We start from the raw sequence: 19,944 nt of genomic DNA, 5'->3' as shown, positions 1-19,944 counted from the left end.
AGTTGTAATGTTATTATGAACTTTATAAGTGCTTCATTAGTAGTTTAATTATCTGACATGAAAATATGCCAAATTAATTATTTTGAACATAATACATTTTGAACTTTCTTTTTATCACTATTTTGCCAACAGTGCCATCTTGTAGGAGAGAGAAATCAACTCAACCAAATATCAGTCTGTGTTGTATTTATGTATATGTGTGTGTGTGTGTATGTATATATATATATATATATATATATATATATATATATATATATTGTTGTCTTTCTGGGATGGCTGGAATAAGTAATTAAAGAGTATTCTGAGATAAAATTTGTGATAAAAATTTTCTTTGATTCTAATCCTTTTTTATTTCAGTGATTGCAAAAGTTAAAATCTCGTAATCAGATTAGAAGATATAAACTTTATACATTGTATTTTATTTATAGTATTTCATTTTTCAAATTGAAGGTCGTAAAACAGCTCAGGCCAACTTGATTAGCGTTCTGGATGGAGAAAATGGAACTCTGAAGCAGCGTAGAAGCAGAACTGCTGGCATGACCCAGATTGATGATACATTGGGGAGAAAGAAGCTTCGCTGTCAGTACTGTGACAAAGCCTTTTCAAAGAACTTTGACCTGCAGCAGCACATTCGTTCTCACACTGGAGAAAGACCATTCCAATGTATTGTCTGTGGACGAGCCTTTGCTCAGAAGTCCAACGTTAAAAAACACATGTCCACGCATAAGGTACTTTATTTTTTGTGGAGAAGCCTTTGTGTCTAATCCAATTTTTAAAAAATTATTCAGGGCATGAGGTAATGTACAATTGATGAATTTGTGACTCACCCCACCTGTCAATACAGTGTTTACATACTACTGCTAATGGTGGCATGCTGAGCGTTGCTACCATTCTAAACAAGGGGCCCTGTGTGACCGAGTGGCCTAAAGCGCTCAACGTTACGGATCACTGCCATCTCACCTCTGTCTGCGTGGGTTCGAGTCTCGGATTCAGCCGATGTGGGTATGTGAGAAAGCTTGCCAGTAGCTTCTCGTGAGTCGGTGGTTGTTTCCAGGGTTTTCCTGGGTTCTTCCTCCACCATTAATACTGGCCGCTATGTATAGCCTATCGTGTGCTGAAAAATGGCGTTAAACCCTAAAACAACAAAAAACAACCATTCTAAATGCTGGTTGGAACAGCATCATTATATAGGTAATTGCTATTATATAATATACACAAATTCAGGGAGTCATAAATTAAAAATTGACTTCTGATTTTCATGAACTCTTTTAGGATAAGAAAATACATTTTTCAATGTGAATTATTGATGATTGAAAGACTAGGATTTTTATTAAAATTGCTGTGCTAGTAAGTACTATGAGATACTTCTGCATTGGTCATTTGGTGAAAAAGTCTACACAACAATGTCACTGACAGATGTACAGGTTCAATATACCAGATAGTGTGCTTCACTTTTGTATTCTATTTTTGGTGAAAACAATAGAGGTACAAATAATGAGGTTGCTTTCTACATAGATGTTTCTCCACACTTCAGGCAGAACCAGTTTGTTTCTACAGTACAAGCTATCCTACTCAGTTCATAATAATAAAAATACAGATACTAATGCTAAAGCAATGTTTTCTTTAGAGATGGAACTGAACTTTTCTGGTTTTAGTTTGAATCCTTTTTTTTTTATAAATGCAGACTGATTTTCCTTTGTTTTGCTACAATTTCCAGTGAGCTTTTTCCATTTTTTAAAATCTGAATATTTTATCCTGGATATAATTTGAGTTGGAAAGAAAGTAACAGGACACTGTACACTGGAAGTTGACCGTGCACACTGGAATTTTTCATGGTTTCATTTATTTTTTGTAAATTTTGTTTCTGTTTGACTATAGCTATGATGTCTTAGCCTCGTCATGGTCCATGAAGTATGGGTACTATTATTAGTACTACTTTGACTAACAGTTGGCACAGGAGTTTGGTTCATACATATAACAAAACACACACATGTCTGCTAAGGTAGATTTAAGATTTATTTAGGTAACTTTGACACCTTTTTATATTTTTCTTTATTTATTTTGCCATCTTACAACAGGTTTGGCCAGGTGGTCCAGGCAAAACTCTACCGAACCAGCCCCCAGCTGAAATCATTGTGGAGCCCATAATTTCAACACAGGAGATTACTGCGGAAGAGGACAATACAGCAGAGGGCAGTACCAATGGTTCGACCCAAGACCTTCTGCCCAGTCACTCAGATAACTCTCTACAACAGGTAAGGAACATGTTTTATGAATCCCAAAATATTCAGAATCATATTTAGATTAATCTTCTGATGAAAAGCATGTGAAATATGAGATTTTGATTTTGTTTTGTTTTTGTTTGGTTTAATGCTCATTTTTCAAACATGATAGGTTATACATGGTTGGAGAAAGAACCACTGACAGACAGGAAGCTACTGGCAAGCTTTCTCACATAACCGTGTTGGTTGAGCTGAGACTTGAACCCATATTAACAGAAATGAGATATGAGTGATATGTCGAGGCAAGTGCCTCAGACCACCCATCCACCCATTTAAAAAACATGTTTCGAATTGAGCAAGGAACATAAATCCATGAAATATTATAAATTTTACATACATGCCAACCATAATGCTTTTGGCTTAATCATTATGCTTTCTTCTCATCAAGGGTGGCCAAGTGGTCTAAAACGCTCTCTGTTACGGATCACTGACATCTCACCTCTGTCTGCGTGGGTTTGAGTCTTGGATTCGGTTAATGTGGATATTTGAGAAAGTTTGCTAGTAGCTTCTCGTGGGTCGGTGGTTCTTTCTGGGCTTTCCGGGTTCTTCCTGCACCATTAATACTGGCCACCATGTATAGCCTATCGTGTGCTGAAAAATGGCGTTAAACCTTACAACAACAACAAAAAAATCTTTTCATCAAATTTCGCATTATGCTAGACTGTATGGATTATGCCTTTTTGGTAAATGAAAAAACAACATAAAATTTTAAGCAATAAAAAGTTGTTTTTGTCAGTTTTAGTTTCATGTCTTTAATTCCCCTGATATAAATTTGAGAATATTCTTAAAAAGGTGGGGGCCCTGAGTGGCTGCGTGGTCTAAAGTGCTCACCATTCCAAATCATTTCCATCTCACCTCTGTTGTGGGTTCGAGTCTCAGGCTTGGCTTATGTGGGTATGTGACAAAGCTTGCCAGTAGTTTCTTGTGGGTCAGTGGTTCATCCTGGGATTTTCCAGGGTTCTTCCTCCACCAGTTATACTGGCCGCAATGTATAGCCTATCTTGAACAATGGTGTTAAACCCTACAACAACAACAACTTAAAAAGGTGCCGCTGCATGAGAATAGCATAAAAGTACTTTCCTTATTTGCTGGTTTATAATAACTTTATATGACCCATTTCTAAGAAAACAGATGGGCTTCTTCCAATGTGAACTTTGCCTCACAGATTCATTTTATTGATAAGCTTGGTAAGTTGTGAACCAGTCTGTACTTTTAAAGAAAATGGAACCAGATGTTAACTGAAACACTTTATAGTGTGAGTGTTGGATCTTATGTGACAGAAAATGTTAGAGCAGATGGATCTTTTCAAACTTCAAAACATATCAGATCAGGAAAAACAACAAATCAACACTGTTTTACAAACTTTAAAAGAAGTATACGAGAGTAATGTAATAGCAGCAATCTGAGCTCCTGACCTTATTGCATATTTCCAATCCATGATCATTTAGCAAAATTTACATGTGTAGAATAGTTAATGTGTGCTGAATATAAATAATTTTCCAGTATATTTTGTGCTTGTATTCTGGTTCTAATTCATATGGATTTTGCCCTTTGTGACAAGAATTTTGACCAGCTGCAGAACCAGGTTAGTCGTAACAATGTTTCTTAATAATATGTGCTGTAATTCAGGCATGTAATATAGAGATTACATGTTTTTATGCCTAAACTATGCTTTTTTGCCAGTTATAAAAGCAATAATTATGCTTATACCTCTCATAGGGTTGGCATATATGATTTTATCATATTATTATCATTATGGTAAACAATACAGCATGGGTGAATGAATTTTTGCATGGGAGTTGGTTTGGATATGCATCAAAACTGATTCAGACTGCTAATTTTTACAGTATTTCAGTAATTGAAGGTATAGGAGAGTGAAAGACACTTAATTCAGTTAAATATAGTATTTACTGAGACTTTCAGAGTGTTTTATGTTAAACAGTCTAGTTAAAAATTTGATCCACTGTAGTCTAAAAAAATGCCTTTTGACTATTCCCATTCACACACAAATTTATTCTGGAATAGTCCTCAGAGTTAAATTGCAAAAATTACAAACAAAAGTATAAACTGTGTTGAAAATAGATGCCCTAGCATACTACAATTGTAATCATGGTTCAGAGCAAGAACAATAAATGTTTGAACCAGATATTGTTGATCAGCACATCATAACATGCAGTTAGCAGTTAACATAGCAGTCGACAACATTGTGCAGTTTTCTGCATTTTGTAAAAAGATTTAGCATTGACTTGAGTAAGGTTTGGTTTGGTTTTGTGGGGTTTAATGCCATTGTTTGGCACACAATAGGCTGTACATGGTGGCTAGTATATTTGGTGGAGAAAGAAACCAGGAAGATCCAGGGAAGAACTGACCAACAGTAAACTACTGGCAAGCTTTCTCACATACCCATGTTAGTCAAACCGAGGCTCTAACTTGTGCAGACAGAGGTGAGATGTCAGTGCTCTGCAAAGGCAAGCACCTTAGACCACTCAGTCACCCAGGGCCTTGACTTGTGTAAATATTTAGTTTATGCAATTTAAAAGGTTAATCTTTGTGATATACTAATTAAAGATTAATGAAGGAGTTTTAAATATGTTGATTTTTACAGAGTGAGGAAACTCAAGAAGGTTTCTCAGGCTATGGAAATCTTGATGATGGTCAGTTACAACAAGAACAACAACAGTCATTACAACATGAACAACAGGAACCATCACAGCAGACTACTGTTGATGGCATGACACATCTGGGGGACAGTGATATTAAGAAGGACTTAAAACTGAAGGTTGTGATAGATAACACCTACCTGTGTCAGTACTGCAATCAAAAGTTTGAAACCTACTTCAAACTGAAGTCTCATATGACTCAGCACAAAAATGAACAGGTAATTGTGTCATTATATCAGTCTCTCACCGTATGACGTTTTTGTTGTTGTTGACCTTGTATCATCATGTCCACCTTGCATGTTTATATTTTTATGCCATATCCTGTTTAGATGGATTGGCCATAAATTTGTACTTTTGCCTATATACCAGTCTTTTCTTCTGTGTGCTTGTCTTTAAGTAAGGTTATACAGACATGTAGAGTGTTTCATTTTCATTCCTTATTTTTATGGCTCTGTGATGTTTATGGAGGTACCACATAGTGTTACTCATGTTCAACCATTCTATCACATTCTGATCTGTCCTATCTATCGCAACTTAGTTTCTGATCAGTAAGTTTTTTTGAAGGACTTCATGAATTGAAATCAAATTATGCATGATGTTTTACATTAAGAATAGCTATGGCAGATTCAGTTTTCACCATTTTTCTGGCAAAATTATATTCAGGTACAGAGCATTTTACTGCTTGTAATCTTGCCATTTTTTCTATAGCACATTAACACAAGCTAAATAACAGATATGATCACAATACATGAAAGGTGCCTTTTGGGTAATTTTTCTTCCATTAAGAATATTATGTTCCAAGACAAAACAGTAGCCGTGTGCCAACTGAGTTTATTTGTACTAATGTTGTGGAGTTAAACTTGGTCATTAGTAATAAAGAAGTGCGTGGTGACATTTAGAATCTGTATCTTGTTTAACAGACATTGATAGGTTTGACTGTCATGTTACAGTGTGACCCCGCTATAACACAGTAGATGGGAGCCATAAAACCTGACCGCATTATATACCGAACCGTGTTATATGCAACCAAGTCAGTTAGCTGAAGAAAATGTACCCCCACACACAAAAAAATGTGTGGGGCTGGGTGGGTGGGTAAAAAATGCAGGCGGTAAAATACGTGCTTCGTCGGCATAGTTAACATCTTGAATTGATGCAGATTAAATGAGAAATACACCTGTAGTGAAAACAGAGAAGACATAATATAATAGTTTACTTTATTTAGAGAACCATGAATTGGTTCATGAATCCTGTTTATATACAAATGTCTAATGTACAGCATGAATAGAGTATCAAAACCATGTACTCACCTGCGAACCTCATCATATACATTGAATCCACAATACAGGTGATTCCATCGAAAATATGCACACACAGCTTTAAAATATTAATTTTGTAACATGTCATATTGGTCTGAATTCAGTGGAAAAACATAGCACAATCACATAACGAATGATGAAGCACATTTACTTTAAAGTACGTTTCAAATCGGTAAAAGTTAGTTTGCGTTTTAAGCCATAAACTTTTTCCCTACAAAAAGGAAACTTTCACAGCACTGTTAAGGTGTTCCAGTCACATTGGAAAATGCAAAAATCCATCAGATTCCATCACTTTTATTTAAGTTTGGTACTAACTTCCTTTGAAGAAAAGTTCTTTCCTGTTATTGAAAGATTGTAGTCGGCTTTCTTTGATGAAGGGTGCATGCGCTGTTGAAGTCACCGCTAAAGAACAGCTTTGGAGAACCAAATGAATGCCCATTTCTTATTGTGGTGGCAACATCAAATAATTGTATTGCATGATTGAGACTGCTATTTTTTCCATTTGCTGAGTATGTTTTCATAGCAGTCGGTGCTTCAAAGGTAATCTGTTTCCTTTGAAATTTCAGCAATCTATTTTATCTGGGTACATTTTTGAAAAGGAATTTGCCGTCATTTAGACTATTCTAGTTACTGTCCCTCATGTGTCTGAAAATTAACAAAGGGTCAACGGACAATAGAGATGCAGGTGTTCTGATGACAGGGATTATTACAGAAAACATGAGCGTTCTGAAGGATTTAATTCTGAGTGAAACGAAGAGGAATTTTACTTACCATTCACATACAAATGTCAGTGTTTGAAAATATATTAATTACTAGCGAGCAGCCGAAAATTAGATGAAAGATAGATTACGAGACATTGCCTTGTCCGATTGATCTCTGTTACCAGAAATGTCAACAACAAAAAAAGCAGATATTTCACAACATAGAGAACTCGTGCTAGATGCCAGGATAAGTGGATTATGATATAACAATGCACTGTTTAGATGGTTTATCAGTATGGACAAAGAATTTGTTTATGTAACAATAGATAAATTTCAGTGCATTGTATATCCAGTTTGCGGCTTCCTTTCATGGGGCCTCTGAATTTCTGCACTCCAAACCAATGGTTTTATATAAAAGTTTAAACAGCCAACAATGTCGCCAACAAATAAAAAAATCCACATGGTATGTTTTGCAGCCAGTATGGAAAAACAATCCAAGTTTGCGACATTGGCGAAGACCTACACGATCCCAGAATAAACTTTTTATGCATTTTTTTCTTTTTGTTACTTTCAGGAGCCAAGACACGATTGTCTTGTATTATTCATACGCAATCTCTTCTCCAAAATGATAAGCAACTTTTTAGATTTATTTTCTGCGTACTTTTTAGATTTTTTTTTTGTGCACAAGAAAAATACATGTATATGAAATTTCGGAAGCCACACCACAACTGCATTGTATCCGAATTCATGTTATAATGGAGTGCACTATAGCGGGGTCACACTGTATGAGTTTAATTCAAGTTATGAAACTTTATTAATGCTTTCTTATGATTGATATGCATATCTTGATGCTGATAGGGAGCCAGCTCACACTTTACTGATGTAGTGCATATCAACCTGATTTTTTTGTTATAAGCCTGTACTATCAAATAGAGTATTAAGCCTGTACTATCAAATAGAGTATTAAGCCTGTACTATCAAATAGAGTATTAAGCCTGTACTATCAAATTGAGTATTAAGCCTGTACTATCAAATTGAGTATTAAGCCTGTACTATCAAATTGAGTATTAAGCCTGTACTATCAAATTGAGTACTAAGCATGTACTATCAAATAGAGTATTAAGCCTGTACTATCAAATAGAGTATTAAGCCTGCACTATCAAATAGAGTATGTTATGTTAGGATGTTTTCATTTATCCATCTGTCTTTTACCAGATTAGTTTTTGCACAATAATTTGAGTTCTCCGCCATCTTGTTGCTGATCTTTATGGATGGCTTGCACCAGTTGGTGAGGAAGAACTCTATCATTCCCAGGGTCAAAATGTCAAAAGTAAAGGTCAGGTTTATTGTGTCTGAAAGTTTAAAAATAGCTTTGGCAGAAACATTCCAGTTCTTGATCATGTACCTTCACCTATATTTATGGGTGACTTTCTACACCTTGGGTAAACAAGCAGCCTATCGACATAAGGTTTAAAAGGTCCAAGGTCTAGGTTACTGAAAAATGTTTTGCATAATAACCTGAATATGTCCCTTTACCAAAGTTTATGAAGGTCTTGCATTTAAAGTATGGAAGAGGCCTGTTGATTTGGGGATCAAAAGGTCATAGGGTGGGGTCTTTGTGACTCGAAGAAAATTGGATTTTGCAGACAACTAATGGATTAGAGTAATAAAAAAAACCTGGAGGTTTTAGTATCTAATGGTCAGAGGTCATGGTCATGGTTTATAATGGTTTCTGCACAGAAGCTTAGTTCAGTGGCTGCATAGCTTGACCAAAGGTCCAGATAATTGAGACCTGTTGGTCAAATAATCTCAAGTCAGCCATGCCCTTCTAGTGCTACAAAAAATGACTATTAATGTGCAGTTCACATTAATGTTTGAAAATGAATTTCTTCTATATTGTAGGTTTACAAGTGTGTGATGAAAAGTTGTAATGCAACATTCAAAGACTTGGATTCATTTCTGGACCATACATCAACTCACAAGGAAGAGATGACATATCGCTGCCATCATTGTAACAAATTCTTCACATCCCTCTATGAGCTAGGGGTTCATCAGTACTCACATAGTTTGTTCCCTAGTCAGGGACCCAAAACAGGACCAAGGTATGTGCTATGAGTCTACTACTATACATTTTTATGGATTTCAGATACATGACATAAAATATCATTGCAGTAAAATGTTTGTGTTGGAGGAGGCATATCCACAGATTTAAATGTATTCAATATTTTGTATGGGGTATTAATTTTGTAGCAATTTGTGGTTGCAACAAAATAATAATTTAATGACGATGAACAGTAATCCTCAGTGTTGGACTTTTAATCCCAGGTTCATATGTTTGATACCCACCTAGGCTAGCTCAGTTCAACTTCTTCTGTTTATCTTTGGGAGAGGTATGATATAGCCAATAATGTGTTGAAGTGCTTTTAAAAACCAGGCACCAAATTTAAGTACCAATAAAGGTATCATTTGTTACGAAACATACTGTATATACTTGTTACAAGTTGACTCAAACTATAAACTGCATAGACTCCGATCTGCAGTCTCATAATTTACTAGCAGATCTGTGTCTATGCAGTTTGTTAGTGGCAATCATTAAAATAAACAATGTAGACTCTGATGTACCAGCACATTACATGATTGCAGATCAGGTTTTATGTTCAGATTTGGAATTAATAGTGAGTATATACTGTATGAAAATTGATGGTCAAAAAAATAGATTGATTACAGTACCAATAAAAATTCATTCTCAGACTTTGTTGAATTCACAGCATGAATTTTTCAAACATGAAATTTGAATCCATAAAATATACTGAATGCTGAAGATAGTGGAATTAACAAGGATATCCTGAACCAGCATGAACTGTAGCATAATCAGTAGGGAGTATAACAATTTGTTTTGTTTGTATAGTCATTATACCATATTGGTTTTCTTTGACAGGAAGGTTTTGAAGAATCTGTATTCCTGCTTAACATAAAAAGAAAAATGGATCATGACAGTAATATGTCCATTTTGTGGATCAGTTAAATCGTGAATAAACTTTTGTACTTTAAGCATTTTATGTGGTTCATTTAAATCATAAAGTAAGCTATCTGTTGTGGTGCTTCATACACATTGTATGGTTCATTTAAATCATAAAGTAAGCTATCTGTTGTGGTGCTTCATACACATTTATGTGGTTCATTTAAATCATAAAGTAAGCTGTCTGTTGTGGTGCTTGACCATGTGTAGATCAATTGTATCTTGAAGTAGTCTTTTGTGGAGCTTGTCTGTGTGTGGATCAGTTAAATTGTAAAGATGTCTATTGTGGTGTTTGGTGCCCATTATGTGGATATCTTAAATCATAAAGTAAATTATCTGTTGTGGTGTTTGTCCATGTTTGGCTCAGTTAATTTTCAATTAAGTTGTTAGTTGTGGGTGTTTGATGCCCATTATGCTGATCAGTTAAATCATAAAATAAGATGTTTGTTTTGGTGCCTGATGCACATTGATAAACAACTCGTGTCCTGGTACTTGTCAGGGAGATACATAGCTAGTGTCCATCATGAAAGTATATTTATTGGAATACTTTTCTTCATTTTGTGAGTGAAATTACCAAAACTGTATTAAAATGAAATTGCCATATATGTGATGATTAATGGGATGATAAATGCATCTGTTGTTCATTGCAGACATTTTCAGTGCAACAAATGCATGAATAAGTACTCGACACCTGAAGCCCTGGAGCACCACATGACCAAAACATTGCATTCTTTCAATTGTCCACACTGTGAGAAGGTGTTCACCTGCGAGCGTTACCTCAGAAGGCATTTGCCAACTCATGGAACTGAAGGTCAGTTACATTCATATGGTTTTAAAGGGTCAGATGGTTTTGTCAACTGTAATATGAGCCCCGTCATCATGAAACTGTCTGAGCACAAAAATTTAACTTGGACTTGAAGTTATATAATTGTGTGTGTGTGTGTGATTTGGATTTTTTTATGAGCTTTAATAATTTTTCAGTCATATCGCTACAATGTCTGCGATGTGGCAGTTTATAGTGACGTCTAGCCACAAGTCTTTGGTATGACTTGGCAGGGGTTCAAACCCACATAAGTTAGAAAATTAGACGTCATATTAGGAGACTTTGTTATAACATGTTATAGCAGGTCACCCTGCATGTATGTTGAGATAGAAGCTTTTCATAAAGCTACAGAAGCTCACAATAAAACATACACATCAGTTTCTACACACTTGTTTTTGACAACTTGACCAGGAGTAGCGTCAGATGAGTTGCTGATCAAGTATCAATAACATGTGAATATTTACATTAAAGCATACTTTTTTCCTACATTGCTGACTGGTGTTGTATATGTTGACCATTCATTTACATCCATGGGTCATTGAAGGTGTTTTGGTGGAAATTTCTTATGGTTGAGTTTTGTTGCTCTCCGCTACAACAAGTTCATGAGATAACTGCAAAATACCAGTTCATAGAATACACTGTTCTTGAAACCATAAATTTGAACTGTTCTGGTCACTGTGATGGTGCTGCATACAGTGTCTGTTACAAGACTTTGCAAATGGTTTCATTCCAAGTTATAGTTGGTCCCAGTTGAAGAGGGAGCTTTTTGCAGATATTCAGTATAGCCACCATGGTCTGCATGGTGAAGTCTTATTGCTACTTCACTTGACATTGAGGTTTTATTTAAAAGACTTTCTAAGACTTATAGATGGTCCTAAATGAAAATGGTACTGATCTGACATCCAACATGGCCACCATGGTTTCCAACTTGAAAATTACTACTTCTTGCAAGTGTATGATGATATTGACAAAGTGTTTTCACAAGAAATGCTTCATATGACATGTAGATTGACTGCATTAGTAATGGTGGCAGTATGACATCTGACATCGTTATCCTTTTGGCCATTTTTAGAATCTTTTTATTACTTCTCCTGATTTATTGGTGATAAGAACCTTGGGTTTTCATTCAAATCGGACATGAATGGTAATGGTATGACCTCTCTATATGGCACCATAATGTTTGTCAAGACAACCTCATTACGACTCCTTTCAGTCATGGGATGGTATTGACATGAAAATGCTTCATGCCATGTTTTAGTTAGTCTTATGTTAAAATAATGCCAGTATATCCTCTAAAATGACTGCCTTGGAGACCATCTTGAAATCTTCTTGTGGCTACTTCTCCTGGTGGATGGCTTGGTGCTGTCTTTTCACAAAAATGCTATAACTGGTACAGTTTGTTGCATGTCCTGACATATAATTTTGCTGGTATGATCTCCAACGTGACAACCATTGATAGTGGCCAGTTCAAATATCTTGTCAACACAACTCCTTTTGAAAGAATGTTGGCACCGTGATGGGATTTTCACTTATACACCTGTTGCGATATGTAATAAGTCCTGAATGAAATGGTGCAGAACTAACCACCAGCCTGCCTAAACTGATGTTAACATTTTCTGAAAACCAAGACTAATAAATGTAACCTTGGATGACAAGTCAGAGATCACTGCTTGCTATTTGTGCACTAATTTGGGCTGATGAACATTTTTTTAAATAAAAATATAAAACATTTGATAAATGGATGTTTATAAGTTTGTGGATACATCTGAAGAACACCTTGAATGAAGCCAGAATACTGTGTTGTTTATCATGTTTCAAATGTGAATTAAGGATTTAAAAAATCCTAGCTTGTGGATATTTTTGATAGTATCTGAGATGAATTTGTTGATATCCGTTACAAGGTCAATGGTCGTGACAGATTCATTTTGTATTGGACTTTATTTAAGCATAAATGAAAATATTTTTGTTACCAAATTTGGTATCATAGATTTTCTCAAGAATATCTGAGATGATTTCAATACTTTACAATAAATTTCTATAAATTCTTTTTTTTCTTCAGCATACCATTAGTCCCCTCTCGGATACCTTGTCTGCATTTAGTGAATATCTTTCATCCTGTGATAAGACAGTAAATGCACATACAAGTATCAGAGATATGTTATATTACAGGCAATGAACATTTCCTTTTTTATCATTTAGGTCAGTTTAAATGTGACACATGTCAGAAAGCCTTCAAAACGGAACATTACCTTAAGATGCATCACTTTATTCACTCCGGGGAGAAACCATTTGTTTGTGAGATCTGTGGAGCAGCCTTCAATCGCAAAGACAAACTCAAAAGACATGATGCAATCCATAATAAGAAGATTCGATACAAATGTCCTTTTAAAGCAATCACAGGTAAAATTTAAATATTCAACCCAAATATTGTATTAGCAAACATTTGGAAATAATATTTGTTGCATTATGCCTTTGCTGATAAAAAGTATTTTGCAACAAGAAATATCTCTTGAATTTTTTTGTGAGGATATTGATATAAAAAATATATAAAAATAATTCAGCAAAATATTAATTTGCTTAGAGCTATCACATAAAGAAATGTTGGGAGGGTCAGGAAACACTGGTTTTAATTGATATGTCTGGTTTAAGTGTTAAAATTGCATTGAAACAAAACTATTTAATAAGTGGGTTGAAAAGTGCTTTTTCCCCCATATTTAATTTTGGAATCACCTGAACTTGACTATTTAATTTTCATCATTACTTTAAATTTATAGTTCTTCATAAATAATTGTCATATTGCCATACATACATACATACATACATACGCTTTCCTTTGTAATAAAGAAGTAAAGGTGGTGCCATTATGTCATCTTTATTTGTCCATAAGCAATAAGGGACAATTGACTACTGACTCAGAGGCCGTTAACCTACGTACGTACCAACCTAAGCAACCACTTGCATACTTATCTCAGTGATTACAATATTTTAGCATCTATTTTTGGGTGGCTAAAATTGTAAACTAGTTTTTGTTTTCTTATTTCAAGCTGCTGTTTATGTACACATTTTTTAATTTGTTTTTCAGGCTGCTCAAAAGAGTTCAATAGACCTGATAAACTGAAAGCACACATTATATCCCATAGTGGTGTGAAACCATTCGTCTGCCCAGACTGTGGTAAAGGCTTTGCACGTCGGCCACACTTGCAAGAACACATCAAAGCGCATCGTGCTGAGTTTAAGTTTAAGTGTGAACACTGTGGCCGTGGGTTTTTCAGATCCAAGTTATTCAATGATCACAAATGTAAACCACGGAAAGATGGACAACCCAGAGTGTTTAAACCTAGGTTGTACAAGAGAAAAGCTGGCAGGCCACGGAAAAAGATGATCACAGTTACTGAGGAAATGGTGAAACAGAATGCAGAAAATCGGGAACCTAAAAAGAGAGGTCGACCTCGATTGCATCCAGTAGTCAAAGAAAATAAAAATAATGCTAGTAAACATCTGCAAGAAAATGTTGCTCTGTCGGAAAATGCAAGTGTGGAACAAAGTGCAGCCAGTAATTCAAAAGGTGACAAAACTATGTCCAAGTCAGTCCATCTGGGAAGTATGCAAACAGCCAATGCAGTTTACATGGAAGCAAGCTCAGATGGGATGGAGATGGCTCAAAATGATTATTCCGAAAGCATTACAGATAACACATACGTTACAAATGAAAGTGAAGTAGAGATATTTAAACATACTTTGACGGGTGAGACTGATTCAGATTTAGATCCCAAGCACTCAGACAGACAAAAACCCAGAAGGTCCAAGGTTGAGTGTTACGTCAGGACAGCTCCTCCTATGTCTGTTGTTGAACACTTTGTTACTGTTCATCTTACCAATGCTTCCCATGGTTCAGGAAACGCTATACAGACACACCTGATCCCCACGGGGACCACCACGCAGATTCTCTCGCCTTCTTCTCACACTGCATTTCAGCCAATTACCATCATTGAAACACCAACTGTTCACATCACTGTCCCTGCATCTGTGAGTGACCATCATGACCAGATTGCAGCACTGACCACTAGTGCAAGTATGGAGGGCATACCAGTGGATATTGTAACCGTCTCTGAAGACCATGCACAAGAGATCACATCAGCTGTTGGCACTGGGCCAACCTATGTTACTTGTGAGGAAACAATGGAGGACTATGTTGCTGAAACTGGTGATCCAGTTTTACAAGGAACTGAGAGCCTTCTAAATGCTTCAGCTGAAATTCTGAGATCTGCTCAACAGACATCTGAACACCAGCTCTGAATAATTCAGTAGAACGTGAACAATCTAAACTTATTAATGGACATAAATTTGAATACTTCTTGGGCCCAGCTGTACTCCCAATATTTAATTTTTATCATTATTCAGATTTTCAAATATAAGATTTGGTTTGAAATTTAGTTAAGATTTTGTATTTCTCTATTCATATTAGGGCTGTTCCAGTGAAATGTACTTGGGACCAATAAAGGCACCTTTAATATGGAGTAGTCCCCCATAGATGCAATTTAGATTTTTACATTGTTTTGACATGAACTCTTGAGTAATCAAAGAACCAAATATCATAGCATATATGTTTTAAACAGTGCTTTCTATGGGTACCTTGTATGTTAAAATGGAACTACCCTTCCTGCTTAAGAGATTTACTTGATGTTCAGTTTGAATTCTAGTCAGAATTTGAGAGTTTTGAGAACTGGATTTTGAAAGCTTTTTTTCTAAGAGTAGTTAAGGCTTTCCAACTTTCTCCTTTTTTGCTATCAGTTGTTCTAAAGACTATACACTTCATGCCTATGTTTTTCCCTATAATTTTTCAAAGAAATCCCTGCATGATTCCTATTTGTTTTTGGAAGAAACACCTGATTTTCACATAAATTATTTCGTCGGAAAACAACCCAAAGAAAACAATGATTCATCATATAAATATATTGAATATAGAGAAAAGATGTATCGGTTATGGATTATATATTGTACTTGATCCAGCAGCAAAACTGCATAGACCCAGAGGTACAATCACGTAATATGCCAGCAGATCTAGATCTATGTAGTTTATTAGGAGTAATTGGTAGAACAAATAACCGCCCTGATCCACTGGCAAATTATGTGATGGCAGATCAGGCTCTGTATTGTTTGCAGTTGGACCAGACTTGTATGCAAATACACACGTTATGTTTCACTTGTTATTTCAGTGCATTATGTTCTTAATGTTGTCTAATTGGAAAGTACAACTACTTGAAAATATGATAGTCAGTAATACTATTTCATCATTATCTCAGTATGTTTCTGATTTCCATACAAAAACTCTCTAATTATCACCATTTATTTATGAGACCAGATATTCCCATAGTTTTGAAAAAAAATACTAGGGGGATCCCAAGTGTTGTTGTTTGTAGATGTGTTTATATCATCTACAAACTTGTGAATTTCCTAGTCTGGCCTTTCCTTAGGTAAAATTGGACTATTCGCTAGATATTGAACAGTCTTGATTTAAAGATCTCTTGATATATTTTATACTGCTCTTGGAATAGTGTTAACTGTTTTCATTAGGCAGTTAGATCAAGCTGAAAGTTTTATATGAAAGAAAGGAAAGCTGAACATTGAGCAGATCTGTCAGTTATTATTGGTTTAAACCATTTCCAACCCATTTTTTTTAATTGTACAGCTTTGTTCTAACTGGGCTTTATCATTTGTGTGCAATAATGATAGCAATCGCATATTTATTGTTGTTGGAATGTGATGTGTTTATACAAATTTGTTGATTGATTGTTCTATGAGAGTAAACAAAATTTAATATTAGACATTTGTTTTACTTCATGATTACTTTATGGTGAAATTTAGGCATATCAGATGTTATGTATCACAAGATCTACATTTCTTCATACATGTCACCTGTTTATAATACATTATGATTTTATCTACTAAATTGCAAATCCAGCTCTCACAAGCAAAGAAACAAAAAGATGTTCACCGTGTCCTTTGGCAGATTTTAGCAACAGAAGCACAAAAACCGTTGCCATATTGCAAACTCCGATGAAACAGAACTTTTTAATGAATCTAAACATTTGGTTTCATGTGGCAGTAAAAAGCATTCCATTCCAGTTCAGTTGGATTATAACAACATTGTTACTTCAATACAGGATGTATCTGACATATTTAACCAATTTTTTACCAGTATAGAAAGTGCATATTTTGACAGCGAAGTGATGCTCTTCCCACTCATAGATATTGTGAGTGAATGTTGTGCTCCTGACTCTTAAATACTATGAGTGAAGGTTGTGTACTTGACACTGTAAAATACTATGAATGAATGGTGTGCTCTTCACACTGTAAGATACTATGAATGAATGGTATGCTATTGACACTGTAAGATACTATGAATGAATGGTGTGCTCTTGACACCAAGATGCTATGAATGAATGGTGTGCTCTTGACACTAAGATGCTGTGAATGAATGGTGTGCTCTTGACACTAAGATGCTGTGAATGAATGGTGTGCTCTTGACACTGTAATATAATATGAATGGTGTGCTCTTGACACTGTAAGATGCTATGAATGAATGGTGTGTTCTTGACAGTGTAAGATGCTATGAATGAATGGTGTGCTCTTGATACTGTAAGATGCTATGAATGAATGGTGTGCTCTTGACACCGTAAGATGCTATGAATGAATGGTGTGTTCTTGACAGTGTAAGATGCTATGAATGAATGGTGTGCTCTTGACACTGTAAGATGCTATGAATGAATGGTGCGCTCTTGACACTGTAAGATACTATGAATGAACTAGGCCACCGGAGCGGTCAACATTTTTAGTGATCGAGTGAAAAATATGTTGTTGACACTTTTAGATATTTTGGTTGAGTGAAAGTTGTGCTCTTGGCACTTTTAGGTACAATGGCTGAAGGTTATGCCCTTGGCACTCTTAGATACAACACTCTAAAGTTATGCTCTTGACAGTCTTAGATACAGTGGGTGAAATTTATTCTCGTGACAGTTTTACATACTGTCAGAGAAAGTTATGTTCTTGACAGTCTTATATACAATGGGTGAAATTTATTCTCTTGACAGTTTTACATGCTGTCAATGAAAGTGATGCTCTTGACACTCAAGCAGAGTCAAGACAAAAACATTGTGTGGTATGAATGTGGGACCAGAAATCCTATTCATCAGCACCAATTATAGCAAGATGTGTTGCATACTTGACAAACCTTGGTATCAGTTCAGGTGTAATCTCAGATAAACCGAAGTGTGCTAAATTTTCTTCTATTTTTAAACAAGGACAAAGAAGTAATTCTAGAAATTACAGACCCATTTTATCATAAATTTGTTGAAAAACATGTAGCACAACAGGTTGATGACTATTTTAATACTGTTTAACATAAGGAACAATCAGGCTTCTTTGAAGAATTTTCATGTCAAACAGCTGTCACAAAATTAACAAATTTGTGGTTTAAGAAATGAAAAATGGCAGCTTAACTGGGATAATATTTTTAGACTTGAAGAAAACCTCTGATCTGGTTTCATATGATATTCTCCTAAGTAACTATTAGTATAGATTTCATTGCCATACAGAAAATTGGTTCCTTTTGTATTTTTGTGACAGAAAGCAAGGGTTCTCTGTAAGAAATGTCCATTCAGTCTTAAGTTATGTAAGACGAGGTGTTCCCCAAGGTTCTGTATTGTGTTCAACAAGTAACAATGTCTGTACCCTGGAATACAAACTAAATTTGGACATTAAGTCAGTTGAGGAGTGTTGGAAACAAAATAGAATGGTTAAGTTAACCTAGAACAAACTGCATGTGTATGGGAACATCTAAAAATAACTTTTGAAGTTAGAAAAGGAAGACCAGTCACTGTAGGTTAATAATACTGCAATTGAAAATGTATTGGATGAGATGCTTTTAGGTCAGGCATGGACAACTTCCTACAGGATGCAGGCTGGATAAGTGAATTTTCAAGCCTCACCTTATGTTTTAACTTAATGGATAAAATCCGGTCATGGACGAGATCTGGCCCCATTGGTTGTATTCTGCCCACCCCTGGGGCAATTATTGAAAGACATCTCAAGTGGAAAAATTAAGAAAATAGTAATGTGAGAGCCTCGCATAAAAAATTTGTTTATTAGAATTAAGAAAGAAAAAAATTTTGATTAATAAAATTAAGAATCATCTATTAAAGGTCTCAAGAATTCATAACTTTAATGTTTACATACTTCCAGCGATTGTCTACTGTTCACCTTTATGGGGAAATCATACTAGTTCCCAACTAGCTACAAACACAAGTCTTCAAAGAGAGCAGCACAATAAATTTTTTATGCTTTTTTTTTTTCCTTTTGACTATTATCGAACAGAAATGGTTAAGAATCAATGAGAGAATAGATTCTCTGAAAACATTTGTGGTTTTTAAGTTATCGAAAGAGATGTTCCAGTTTACATTTACCATATAAATTCTAGAATAGGTATGCATAATCTAAATCAATTTCTATAAAAAAATTTGATTGTCCAAAATTTGCATTGAACAATTCAAAGAAACCCTTCAGCGATTAAGTTAAATCCTTAAGAAAATATATATGGAATATTTCAAACCTACAAATTAACAAACTGAAGATTGATGTCTTCACAACTGTTTGGGAGTTTTCTGCATTTTTGTTTTCCTTTAAATTATACATTCAGTTCTGGGATTTATTGTGATACTACTCTTAAGAATTTATTATACGATTGTATTTTTTGTTATAGTTTTAAAATATTCTTAATGGTATGTTTAAAAATTATATATATATTATATATACCTTTCGTACAATAATAACAGATATATGTCCTTTCATAATACATTTAGGAATGTTGATGTAGATGTGTTTGCTTGTAAATACATGTATTACTTCAAGCAAGAGAGAGCTTACATGAAGACTCTTTGCTCTAATATGACTGATAGTAAATTTCTGTCTATTTATTTTTTAATGTAGTAGAGGACTTCGTGGCGGGGCGGGGGGATATCAGTTGTACTCAACTAATTGTGTTAACTCTTTAAATAAAGTTATTTTTATTATTATTATTATTAATATTATTATTATTGTCAATAGGACAACTCGACACTTTTCTCAAATTCTATAGCTGCATCCAT

General features: G+C 35.1%; 1 protein-coding gene across 1 annotated transcript in view; it reads left to right on the top strand.

Moving 5' to 3' along the window:
* LOC149780780 (uncharacterized) overlaps positions 1–16,624 on the top strand; it is a 46,772-nt gene extending 30,148 nt beyond the window's left edge. The window contains exons 6-12 of the mRNA XM_089937857.1: positions 451–728; positions 2,079–2,255; positions 4,888–5,160; positions 8,862–9,061; positions 10,629–10,789; positions 13,001–13,201; positions 13,884–16,624. Coding sequence (XP_089793983.1) covers positions 451–728; positions 2,079–2,255; positions 4,888–5,160; positions 8,862–9,061; positions 10,629–10,789; positions 13,001–13,201; positions 13,884–15,097 — 2,504 coding nt within the window. The 3' untranslated portion in view covers positions 15,098–16,624. The remainder of the gene's footprint in view (positions 1–450; positions 729–2,078; positions 2,256–4,887; positions 5,161–8,861; positions 9,062–10,628; positions 10,790–13,000; positions 13,202–13,883) is intronic.
* Positions 16,625–19,944: the final 3,320 nt, after the last annotated feature.

The sequence above is a fragment of the Sinohyriopsis cumingii genome, chromosome 16 (assembly GCF_028554795.1).
Source record: "Sinohyriopsis cumingii isolate HCF-2022 chromosome 16, ASM2855479v2, whole genome shotgun sequence".
Classification (NCBI taxonomy): Eukaryota; Metazoa; Mollusca; class Bivalvia; order Unionida; family Unionidae; genus Sinohyriopsis; species Sinohyriopsis cumingii.
Note: the sequence above shows the minus strand (reverse complement) of the source record. Positions and strands in the feature narration are given on the sequence as shown.